We start from the raw sequence: 12,248 nt of genomic DNA on the forward strand, positions 1-12,248 counted from the left end.
ATGTGCTACTAGTGAACATTGAACGACTAATATGCGCAGTGGTGAAACACAAAGACGGTGGTCAAACACAATTAATGGCATAACATATCCACCCTCTGACCAAAGACTTTTTTGTTTACATTTCTCTTATTTCAAAAACAAAAACATTATAAGCAAATCAGGTTTGAATGATAAAAGCAATCACTGTAAAGTAATGGAAGTGGATTAACATATTGATCTCATGACCTTTCAAATCAGATACACCTACAATGAAAAGACTGAAACTTATATACTCTGATTGGGATAATAATTGATTGAATAGTATCTCTAAAACAGCAAGTTGATGTAGCATGAGTTCTACTCATGTAAAGGTACACGGTCCACCTGAAAGGTTTGCTGGAATGTAAGTGAAAGTCAGGTTTTCACACGAAAAACACAGACAGTTAACTGGCAATGTTGCTTAGTTCCAGTGGAAGAATGTAATCAAACAAGTTGCAATGGTACTCTGTATTGATCCCATGTAGAACTTGAACTGAAGGCGCCAGTTGCGCAAAATGGATCCATGGGGTTTGTACTTAAATCAATCAGGTTCAGGTTGGGGTGTGCAGTCCCTCCCCCGAGCCCGCACGCAAACACTCGACGGGAGACCACACAGCACACCCATAGTCAGTGGCGAGTCGTAGTAGGATCTGCAAAAGAAAAAAGTATGACTTTTCTTACAAATAACATTTGTCATCTGGAACGTGCCCTCATTTAATTTTTCCTTGTTTTATATTCAGCAGGATGTTATTGGGACCCTTTATGATTTCTGCAGGTTCTGGAGGGTCATTTGGGAATTCAACTCACACCTTAGCACTGAGGTTTTTATCTGCTGCACCACAGCTTCCCTTTTCTTGCACTGTCAGAAGGACTGGGGCAGACTCCTTCCTTACCAAACCTCCATTCACTGAATTTATGACAAGTTGGGCAATTCTGTCTCCAATCTGTATGAATGAATCAGATTCTCTTCTAGTTATCAGAATAACTTTGGTTTCTCCTTGGTAATCTGCAGCACTCACTCCCCCTAAAATCTGATCAATTTGCCATATAGGTCCTGGTAACTTTCCTCTCCCCAACTGATCTTTTATTGTTTGTGGGACAGATCTCTGTTGTGTGTGCTGACAAATAGGACATTGCAAAATCACAGTTTTTATCAAATCTAGGGTAATGTGCATCTCTCTAATCTCTGCCCACCTGCAAGTGGCTTTTTCTCCCAGATGTCCACATTTCTGGTACACCCACTTAGTCATCCCCACCAAGTCAGAATTCTGGGTTGACACTTCTGTATTTGAACGTTTCTTTTTAACATCTGCAAGGGAATTGAACCAGTTTTGTGCAAGCCATGTGGAAAGCCAAACGGCTAATCCATTCGCAGTGAACCAAGAATCATTGTTAAAATGACACTTCTCAAGTAGTTTTTGCTTTAAAGTCTGACACACATTGTACAACTCTGCATATTGGTTACTTTTTCCTTCTCCTGTGGTAGACAACAAATTTTCAGTAACTGGATTGTATAACACTGCTTTCCATTGTCTTTTAGTACTCATGCATTTCAATGAATCATTAGTCAAACAAACACGATTTCTATCCTCAGGGGACAAGAATTCAAATGGTGCACTCAATTTCACTTGTGACTCTTTTGCCTGTCGTACCTTCTGCACTCTCTCCTCGTCCTGTAAAGGGACTTGTAACACATGTTCATGTAGGGCTGTAGTGCCTGTAGGTCCTACTTGAGCCCTGTCTTGTATGTACCCGATCCAAAGTATGATACTAGCCTCTTGTGCCTGTCCTTTACTGTGAGATTTAGGTGAACTCATCACCCACTGCGTGATTGGTAGTTCAGGTTTCAGAATTACATTATCACTTAATGTTATTTGCTCAGCATTCACTAGAGCCCAATAACAAGTCAAAAGCTGTTTTCAAAAGGAGAACTGCGCTCCACAGAGTCAGATAGTTTTCTAATCCAAAGCTCCAGGGGCACCCTTGTCCTCCCCTGTTTCTGCCACATATGCAAGGTGGCAAATTGTTCCTGATTTACATGTAACTCTGTGTTTCCCTCATGCACTGCGCACAAATCTAAAGTCTGTTGAATTATTTAATTTGCCAAATCAAAAGCATGCAGCTGCTTCTCACTCCATTCAAACTCATGTTTTTTCCTTGTAACTTTGAACCAAAGTGTTAAGATTTTACTCAGATGTGGGCTATACTGTTTCCAAAAATCAAACAAGCTTGTGAAACTCTGTGCCTCTTGCTTAGTGCAAATAGTAAGAAACTCTCAAATCTTTTGTTTTACCTGTGACAACATCTGTCTATTTTCTGGATTCCACTGAATTCCCAGAAACTGCACATTTTGCGACAGTACCTCTGCCTTGTCTGAATTAATTTTACACATCATACTTTGCAAAGGCGGTCTGAATATAACATCGTCAACTTCATGCTCAGTGTAATCACTTCAACTCCTGCCAAAAACTGTGGGCTGCTCTGCGCATGGAGATCTACGCTCTGCTCCTGAGACTTACACTGGCCCCCACCTTTTTTTAACCTCCTCATTACTGGAATGGGAAAAGCCAGATTCTCCTGCAACAGCTTTATAAATTTAAGCTTTATCTTGCAACAATTTGTTCTGGCTAATTTGCTCACGTAAATTCTTATTTTCATGTTCTAACTGCTTACATCTCTCATGCATGTTTCTGTAAGCAGACAAAAGTATCCAAACCCTTTTGTGTAGAACAAAGTAACATCATTTCTTTCAAAAAGCACACTTTATAAATATGAAAACACTTTTGCTTTATTCAAGCGCTCATTCCAAGACACAGAAAGTCCTTATAAACAAGAAAACATGTTTCTCACAGCACCATAAGGCAGTTTAACTTCACGTGCATTTTCAGACATGGTCTGCCGTGCTTCTTTAATTCTCTAAACAACAAAAACAATTACACTTTTAAATCACGCACCTCCAATCTCCAATTCGACTCCCAGACTGACGGCCCACGCCAAAATGTTTTGCTTTCATTAATGACCGAGCTGAAAACAATCTCTGCAATGCACTTCTTAGTTTAAAGAAGACATTTATTATTACTTCACCATGAGGTTCCTGAGAGAAGAGATTAGTAGGTTGGAGGCACACGATTTAACGTAGTCACAGCAATGAAAGGAAAATATATCAGAGTGATTCTCAGTTGCAATGTACACAGCAAATACATGTGATTATATTATGCATAACTTCAAAGCAAAGAATAAAAGTCAAAATTCATCACCGTAGGGCACTGCTCTTCATCTTTCTTATGCCTGCAGGTTGATGACTCTTGTTCAACTGGCAGAAAGAGACTTTCCATCCATACGGCGGGAGGTCAGGCAGCCGACGTCCGCTCCTGACTGAAGTCTCGGAAAATCCCCCCCCCCCGCTTCTGCCCAGGAACACCTCTTATAATGAAAAAGCCTGCTAACAGGCCCTTTCCTCTAATCACAGCTGGAAAAGAACAAGCTGGAGAGTGGCCAAGTCTCCAAAGCCCGCTCCTTCCCAAGGCTGGGTAGAGAGGAAAACACCAAAATATACGCTTCCTTATCATGCTAGGGTTCGGTGTAAACAAAATATGAAAAGCAGAGCTTGGTCTACCATGTGGAAAAACACAGCTCATCTGCAATGTCTCAACTGCAATGTCTAACGCCATGATAAAGCCAATAGGCAGCTAAACTGAATACAACATGTAATGTGCTGCTGCCACGTTAAAGCCAATAGGCAGCTAAACTGAATACAAAATGTAATGTGCTACTGGTGAACATTGAAAAACTATTATGCGCTGAGGTGAAACACAAAGTCGGTGGTAAAACACAATTAATGGCATAACATAGCAACACACAATAGAGAGCTTGGGTGTGTCTGGATGGTCCATCACTGGCTGGATGGGAGGGAGGATACAGACCCAGCCCCATTTACATTTGAATGGGCTGTGTCCGGTCTCCACACAAACGGCTGCATACCCTCTGTAGTTAGTCTGGAGCCTGGGCCAGGAAGATAGGACACCAGTGCACTTCAAGGACTTGCCTCTAGATGCTTCTCCTCATTTCAAAGGCACAAGGGGTATAAATACTGGATCTCAGACACCACCATTTCAGCACACTTCTGGATCTGTAGATAGTGTGCCAGGAAGAAAGACCACTGTGCTGCTGGAAGGACTATAATTCTGCTGGATTGCTACTCTGAAGGACTTCTCCCTATTGCCTGGGTGAGAAGGACTGGAGCTGCAACTTGTGAACTCAGAACGCTAGTTGACTGGCCTCCTGATCTGAAGCCTCAGAGACACAACATGCTTCCTACAACCTTGCACCTGACTGAACTCTGCCCTCTGTGAGTCTACCCTGCCAGGTGGTACCACCCCTGCCCTTCACCCTTGGAAGTGGGCTTAAGGTGCTCTACTGGGATCTGTTGTCCCAGTGGAACAGACGCATCTCCTTTGATGTGTGGTGCAAAGCAGGGTAGAACTGATGCATTGACTCAGATGTGTGGATTGGACCTTTGACAAAGGTCAGCGTCACCTTTGCAGCCCCATCAAAACCACCGCTGATTCGCCCATCTTTAAGGCAGGCCCATGCATCCCTCATCAACGGCAGCCTCAACAATGACTCAGGACTCTGCATGGTAGCCTCGCAGCTCCTCAGAACCAGTGCTTCGCCCTGACTACACTCCTCATCCTTGACACTGGACTGTGCACTGCATGCCCTGTTGATGGGATCCTCGATGACCATGGAGACCCTCGGGTCGCAGCCTTGCTGCATCTCGACACTGATGTATTGCTTCGACTGAGCAACACGTCTTCGGCGTAGAGCCACACAACGCTCAAGGAACCAGGTTATAAGGTACATTTTTACAGCAGGCCTAACTTGGTCCCTGCGGTCAGCCTGAACTTATGACTTTGTCCCGGTCTGGTGCAACCAAATATCCACAGTTGGCACTATTTTCTCTGAAATATTTGAATTCGCAAACCTCCAGTTCTAATGATGGGATTTTTGGCGTTTTGGTCTCGTTTTATTTATTAAAGAAAGTTATATTTTTCTAATTTGGGTGGGGTTCTTTTTGTGTGTGATGTTTTCACATTATTACCGTTTTGAAGTGTTGCTCAAATACTTTACCTGACAGCTCTGTGCAAAGCTACCATAGGTTCAAGCACAGGTTAATCTAGGGTTGGCGTGTTCCTCACCCTGACAAGGGCTCACTCCCAGTCAGCCAGCAACCTAATTGCTTACACTTAACTTCGGTAACTGATTACAGTGTGAGGGTCACCCTTCTAAAGGCAGGAGAAATTCATGCTAGTTGTCAGTGTTCCTTGTGTCTGCGTGCTCCTGGGTTGGAAATTTGTGAAAAGAAACGAATGCCAGCGCGCCACACAGGTAATTTCCAGCACTTATGACACCGATGTGAAGGAGAACGGTGCCACATACTAGCATGCAGGGGTACTGCTCGAACACCTGGGGAAAATTCTGTCTATGGTAAGAAATCTGCAGCTAGATAGTCGCTGCCAGATAAGGTGCTGCCAAAGGTGAGTAACTTGTAATTTGCACACTCCAGTGGTCTTATCTTTTATTTTTACTTTACCGCCGTTCAGTGGCTGTCAGCCATGTTGCAATGGTGAAGTGAAAAAACTCAGAATTGCAGCTAGTGCATCACAATGCATGTCTGCACGTGTTGTAACACGTGTGCCATTGGTATTCATCTTAGATTGTTTTTTCTTTCCATTACCATGAAAAGCATGTACACATATGCGTCCTTATTGGAACTGCCAGTGCAAACGATTGTTAGCACAACAAATGGATAGGCATTTGCCTTTTAAAGGCAAGACCTATTGCCTTTGATAATGCTTTGTCAGTGGTTGCAATAACAAAATTGCTAATGCTTTGTCAGTAACTGTAATCACAAAGCTGCCTGTATTCGAAAGAATTATAGTTTGCGATTTTGAAATACTATTTTTCATGCTAACAATTTCTTGTGTTTGTTGCAGGACTGTTCAAAAATGTTAAGAGTTAAGGTAATCGCAGCAAATGGTCTTGCAAAGAAGGACATCTTGGGAGCCAGGTGCAGTATTAATCAAATTAAAAAAATTAATAGACAGAACGGGTGCTTTCTGTGCCTAGAAAACGTCTTTTAATTTTTTCCTGTATACATTACATAGTGCATGTTTCATTTGTTTAATTTGTTTCAAAGTAGTTTTTGACGAATCATTTTAATATTGAATATAATATAAGCTACATCAGTAAGAAGTTTTGCACTTATTCAGAATGCTGCCAGCTGTTGTCTATTATGCAGGTATGCCCTGCTAAGATTTATATTATAAAATATAGGTGCTTGCGTTCTTCAAACGTGTTTCTGATTTAATACTGAAGTGTGCATGTAGGATGGCGAGTGGTTTGTAACTATGGGTGGCAGCAGAGTGTTTTTTTTTTAAATATAATAAAGCTTCGGATGATTGAGGAGAAAAACGTTGCCTGGGACCCCAGTTCACATACGTTGTTGAGTTGGGTAAGCATCATGCAGCAATTTAGATTTAATAGTTATCACCCAACAATTGTTGACCAAGTCTGCTAGCCTGCAGGCTATGGGCAGTGCCATGATAGTGGTGACTGGTGGTGATGCCTGTTAGCAAATCCTCCTTGACCTCCATCTCTGTTTCTCTCTCACTCGCCTTTGAATTGATCAACCAAAGTATTCTTTTGTGCATCCACGCTATATTCTTGGATTGAGTGGTCATACTTTAGATTCATTTAAATCGAATATTTCTAGTCATGCCTGGCTTGAATGGCCCACCCCCTCTATAGTATAGGGAGCCTTATTGTTCAGTCTTTGCTCTCAAGCAATTCAGTATCTATTTGGGGCCTTGGATTTCTGGTGAATGACTTATCTATCCACCGGTAATCTGACGACTAGCAGCTGAGTGAGAGTGTTAGAAGTTAATTGCCTACAGGATGGTGTCAGTACTTTTGAGAACCGATGCCTTTTGTTTTGCCAAGCTTAATTTAATGAACATAGTATTTCAGTTTTTTACATCTACTGGTTCCCCTGCTCAGGTTCAGTCCTGACCCACTGCACTTTTCTCATTTGGAGTTTCTCCAACACTTGAGGGTAACAATGAAAGCCCAGAGTTTGAGTCGGTGTGAATTTGTCTTTTAAGCCAAATTGTGATATCTTGTTTTTAAAAAATGATATTGCTGAAGGCAGTCGACCCCCTGTTATTTGCCACTGATTTTAGCTACACTGTCCAAGCTCTTGTGCCATGCCTCTTGAACTATGCCTTGGCTTGCTCGGTTGACATCCCTGCTTCTGCACTTCTTTTTCTCTGAAATGTGTCTTGCAGCTGGCTATCTGTCTGATCTCTGATGCATGCAATTTTGATATTACCCACTTTTTTCAATGTACGTTAGCTTCCCTTACACCTTCAGATCACTTTCAAACTTTGGTCCTCTGGTTATTTACTGGAGTATTGTGGAATTAAGATTGACATCATAAGGGGTTCTCAGTGCTTCATAAATGCCAGTGGAGCCATATCTCTGTGGACTCGAGTGTTTTTAAAACAAAAGTATTTATTTTTAATTGCTGTGGGAGGCATTCCCAATGAAAAATGTCCTAGGCATTGACTGCTGCCTGTTCTGTTCTTCCAAACTCACCCATGCTTGGCATTACATTCATAATTACATTATCTTTGAGGCCGAATTCATGAACCTGAATTGACTCTGGTAGGATGAAAGAAAGGTTGTTCTGCCCTTCTTATCTTTGAAGGTTGGAGAAAAAGGGATGAGGAGGGTGCTGCACAATACGTTTGTGATTAACCTAAACAAATCAAAGGTACATGGCCTTTGTTTAAATTAGATTTTCCTATTTTTTGGGTCGAGCCTGTAGGTTTGTGCGCTAGCGCATTCATCTCACTTGCTATACTCTGTTTTGCACCTTAATGGGCTTGGAGTCCGCCTTTCGCTTACTGTTTGCTGGCTTGCGTGGCACTGTTCTCTACAGCCTTTGTAATTTGTCACTGCAGGCCTGGCATTATATCTGTTACTCTGTGTGGAGCAGGGACCAAGCAGTGATAAATTCAACTTAATCAGTACCCGTCCTCTGCGCCCTATGTGATTGAGGTACTATATAGTCCTTTTTAACTTTTAGTGCCCTGCAAATAAAAGGGGTCTGACTGTTCAAATCGTGCCCCAAAGGCCCAAAAAAATTGCAAAGTTTTGTATTTTTTATAGCTAACTTTCGTTTATTTTGCCAAGTCGTATTTGTCACTTTGCACTCATGTTTTCTTTTGTTTTTGCTCATGAGCACTGTTCTCAAAAGATGATGATTTTCTTGTTCTCAGTATTGCAAAGCAACATTGTTTCTTTGTAATATGTAATTTCAGAAATTATGAATAAGCTTGTAATCGTGCCCTCCGAATTACATGATGGTATTTTTCTGCGATGCTTTGTAAATCTGTTCACTTATATCATTATATTTAACTATCCATATCCTTTCATATTTTTTTACATTATTTTTTTAGTTGCCTTAACTTCTGTGAGAACCCAGATTTGTTTTTCCCGGATGGCATTTCTTTTGCTCATTTTTAATGGGATTAAGTTGTTTAAGTTCTTTGTAACCCAATTTTTGAGTCCTGCATACGATATCGAGACCTCTGCATCTTCAGTTAGCATCTGAACTGATTTGCATAAGGCTTGCTCCCGTCTGGCAGTATCCAATTTAAACCATTGCCGGGAAGATTTAGAATATGTGGCTCTGGGTGTGTGTTTTCCTGCTTTTGGAATTGAGAATGGCATGATATAGTGGTCCGTATAAAGTGTTGGCAGAGGCACCTTTACTGACATATTGGATATATTTGGGAAAAAAGGAGTCTAAAGTATTACCCTTCTCACGTGTTGGAAAATTACCCAGCTGGGGTAAATGGATTACTGATAGGTCGTGCAGAAAGTTGGCAACCTGTTCCCAGTCTGAGTTTTCTACGTAAACAGTTAGGTCCCCTGATTTAGTGAAGATAGTTGTCTGAAGACTCGAAGCAGCTAGTATATTGGCCATTACCTTTATAAACTCTGCGACTGGACTAGGGGGCAGATATATCAACAACCCTGTGAAATTGTGGGAGAGCCTAATAGAAAAGGCCAGGCTTTCGCTACCTGGAACTGGGGTAAACTTGCATTCTAAGTCCTTTTTTACAATTATTGCAACTCCCTCACCTTTTTGATCAACTCGGTCACACCTAGCAATTACGTAGTGTGGCGGCAGGGCCTCTACAATGTCAGGCCTGCTTTCCTCGTAGAACCATGTTTGTGAAAAAAAAAAGTTTCCTCTAAAAAGGTAAACAATTATAATCTATGCTTGGGGAAGGATCTACAATTTACTAGATACATGTGCCACTTAAGTGTTAACTGACTCTTCTCTTTCAAGTTCTCTCTGTTCAGTGGAATACCAGATTCCATTGATTCTTTTAGCTCGGTCGTATCTGGAGAGTAATTACACGCGTAGCATTTGCCCAGTAATTTAACTGGGTCCAGGGAAAGCCGTCTATCAAAGACTTTTCAGCTCTATTGTTGAGTATACAATAGTTGCTAATTTACCTGGTTTAGAATGGGCAGGGTTCATAGCACCTGGCTCTGGTCGGATGTGGACGGGAGCCGATGGGCTTGCCTTTGGCGTGCCAGCGGTGTTCTCACTGTGCGTGCCTGCTGCAGCCATCCGCTGCGCATGAAGCCATTAAATATTGCGGCCATGGTGAAAACTAGAGAGACAACAGCCCGAGGCAACTAGTAGAAATGAATGAAAGACTATTGGCACTGAATACGGCCAGATAGTCAGATCCTGTAAATGCTACCGAGCAAGATTTCCCCACAAATCTGGTCTCTGAAAATGCAAGTAACTATACTAAACACTTTTAAAAGCAGTCACCATCACATAAATCAAGTCTAAAAGAAATGCCACTCACTCCAACTCTTCAGCGCGTCCTTGCACCGGCTGCCATTAAATAATATGGCCTTGCTGAAAACTAGAGTGCTAACAGCCCGAGGCGACTGTTGAGTGCCAGTAGTCTTTCATGGATTTCTACTACAGTCAGACACTCAGATCCTTTGAATGCTCCAGAGCGAGATTTCCCCACCAATCTGGCCCAGAAAGTGCAAGGTGCAGGGAACAGTACTAAAAACCTTAGATATCAGTCACCATCCAATAAATCAAGTCTAAAATAAATAGTCTAAAAGAAATGCCACTCATTCCACACTCCACTGTAATCCAATCCATTGCACTGCAGCCCACTACATCCCAATCTAACGCACCCCACCCCACCCCATTTATCCACCCCACTCTATCCCAATCCAATCCACCCCGCCCCTGTTCAGTCCACTCCAATCCATCCCACTCAAATCCACCCCCTCAATCCAGTCCACCCCAGTCTATCCTAATCCATTCCACCCTATCCCAGTTCATTCTACCCAACTCCAGTCCATACAGCCACTCCACTCCAATCCATTCTAGTCTAATCCACTCCACCCCACTCAGCTCCAGTCCAATTCACCCCACTCCAATCCACTCCACCCCACCCCTATCACTCCAAACCACCCACTGCAATCCAGTTTTAATCCACCCAATCCAATCCACCTCACCCTATTTCAATCCAATACACCCCACTCTACCCCAGTCCAGTCAACCCCACTCTAATCCAATCTAATCCTCCCCACTACCTCAATCCACTCCAACCCACTCTATTCCACCCTACTCCAACCCACTCCTCCCTATTCACCCCACTCCATGACACTCTACCACTGAACTCTACTTCCCTCTATCACACTCTACTCACCCTCCCCCCCCCCAACTCTACGACACTCCAACAAATCACTCTACGGCACTCTTCTCTTTCACTATGACACTCCACGCCACTACATTTGTGCCATGCTAGACAGCAGCCACACTGGTGTACAACATGGCAAAACACATTGCTTAAGCCAATAGCTCTTATATAGGCGAGACCTATTGACTTTGCCAATACTTGTTGTTTCTTTATACTCCTTCTGTTTATAAACATGCAGTAGCATGCTAGCCGTGTGCCTGTATAACATTGCATAATTGAGAAATTATGATTTATTGGAATAACAGCCTAGAGATGAAAATGTTGCAGTGTTACTAAAGCCATCAACAAGCGCAGAAGTAGCACCAAGAGCCCACTGTAAAACGATTGTTGGGCTAATCAGATCAAAGTGACACAGAAGAATAGTGCAAAGCATTTTGTTCTTGTGTGTTTCAGAACTGTTGTGGAGTGAAGTGAGCTGCAGTGAGGCTTCCTTATTTGGGTGGCAAAAGACCACATAAAGGTTAGGTGGCTGAGATCACGCAATATGAAGGGAAATAGCATATAGAGGAAAAAGGCAACACTTTTTCGGAGAGCACGGGAAGGAAGGCCTTGTAAGCACAAGCTGCTTCAAACTGGAAGATGGCGTCTGAGTTCACATGGATTGAGTTGTGGTCACAGCTCCATTCTCTGGAGATGGCCGGGAGCAGCCATGAAGCCTGTTAGCCGAATGTCAGGTTACTTTACAGTCTCCTCTGTATTCCTCATGCTAGTCCGAACATACTGAGCTTTCTCTCTTAGAGGCAACGTTTTACGTAAGTAGAAAATTCAAAATTAGTTTTCTCCTGTGCCAACCTCTCATCATGTATGTGATAAAGGAAGCCAAATGAAACGTACCGCATCCTATTTTTCTTCTTTCTGGTGACTTTCTCAAGGTGATAATCAGAGGTGAAAGTCCAGAATTATTGTGTGTTTGTTTGAGTTTCTTCTATGTGCTTTTAAAAAAGAAATCTGCCTATCAATTCCGTTTGGATGTTGGTAGTCTCACATAACTCGTGTTTGTGGTCCTGCTTTGGTGGGCCCTTTGCGGCACTTTGATGACATGTTGCGAGTGGGGATTAGCACCTGCGTTAGCTGTACAGATTAGCCCCAAGTGCAGGTTTCTGACCCAGTCTAGAAAAGGGGTCTAAAAGAGATATATTTAGATGCAGCAACGAGTGTCTAACTTCACCATGGGGACAGTCTTGCAAGAGCTGTGTTTCAGTGCCTTTAAATGGTTTTAGAACTGCATTATAAGGTAGTTATTTTGTTGTCAAAAAGATGCACTGGGATATAGTGTAACCTCTGTCCTGGAGCAGTTTGAAAATATTTTGTGTTGTATTTTTCAGCCTTGTGCAGATTGGAATACCATAGTAAAAT

At 42.4% G+C, this 12,248-nt stretch overlaps 1 protein-coding gene across 1 annotated transcript in view; it reads left to right on the plus strand.

The window, feature by feature from the left end:
* Positions 1-12,248, plus strand: part of NEDD4 (NEDD4 E3 ubiquitin protein ligase) — a 1,239,834-nt gene that overhangs the window by 44,272 nt on the left and 1,183,314 nt on the right. Inside the window, exon 2 of the mRNA XM_069222425.1 lies at positions 6,015-6,088. Coding sequence (XP_069078526.1) covers positions 6,015-6,088 — 74 coding nt within the window. The remainder of the gene's footprint in view (positions 1-6,014; positions 6,089-12,248) is intronic.

The sequence above is a fragment of the Pleurodeles waltl genome, chromosome 3_1, assembly GCF_031143425.1.
Source record: "Pleurodeles waltl isolate 20211129_DDA chromosome 3_1, aPleWal1.hap1.20221129, whole genome shotgun sequence".
Lineage (NCBI taxonomy): Eukaryota > Metazoa > Chordata > Amphibia > Caudata > Salamandridae > Pleurodeles > Pleurodeles waltl.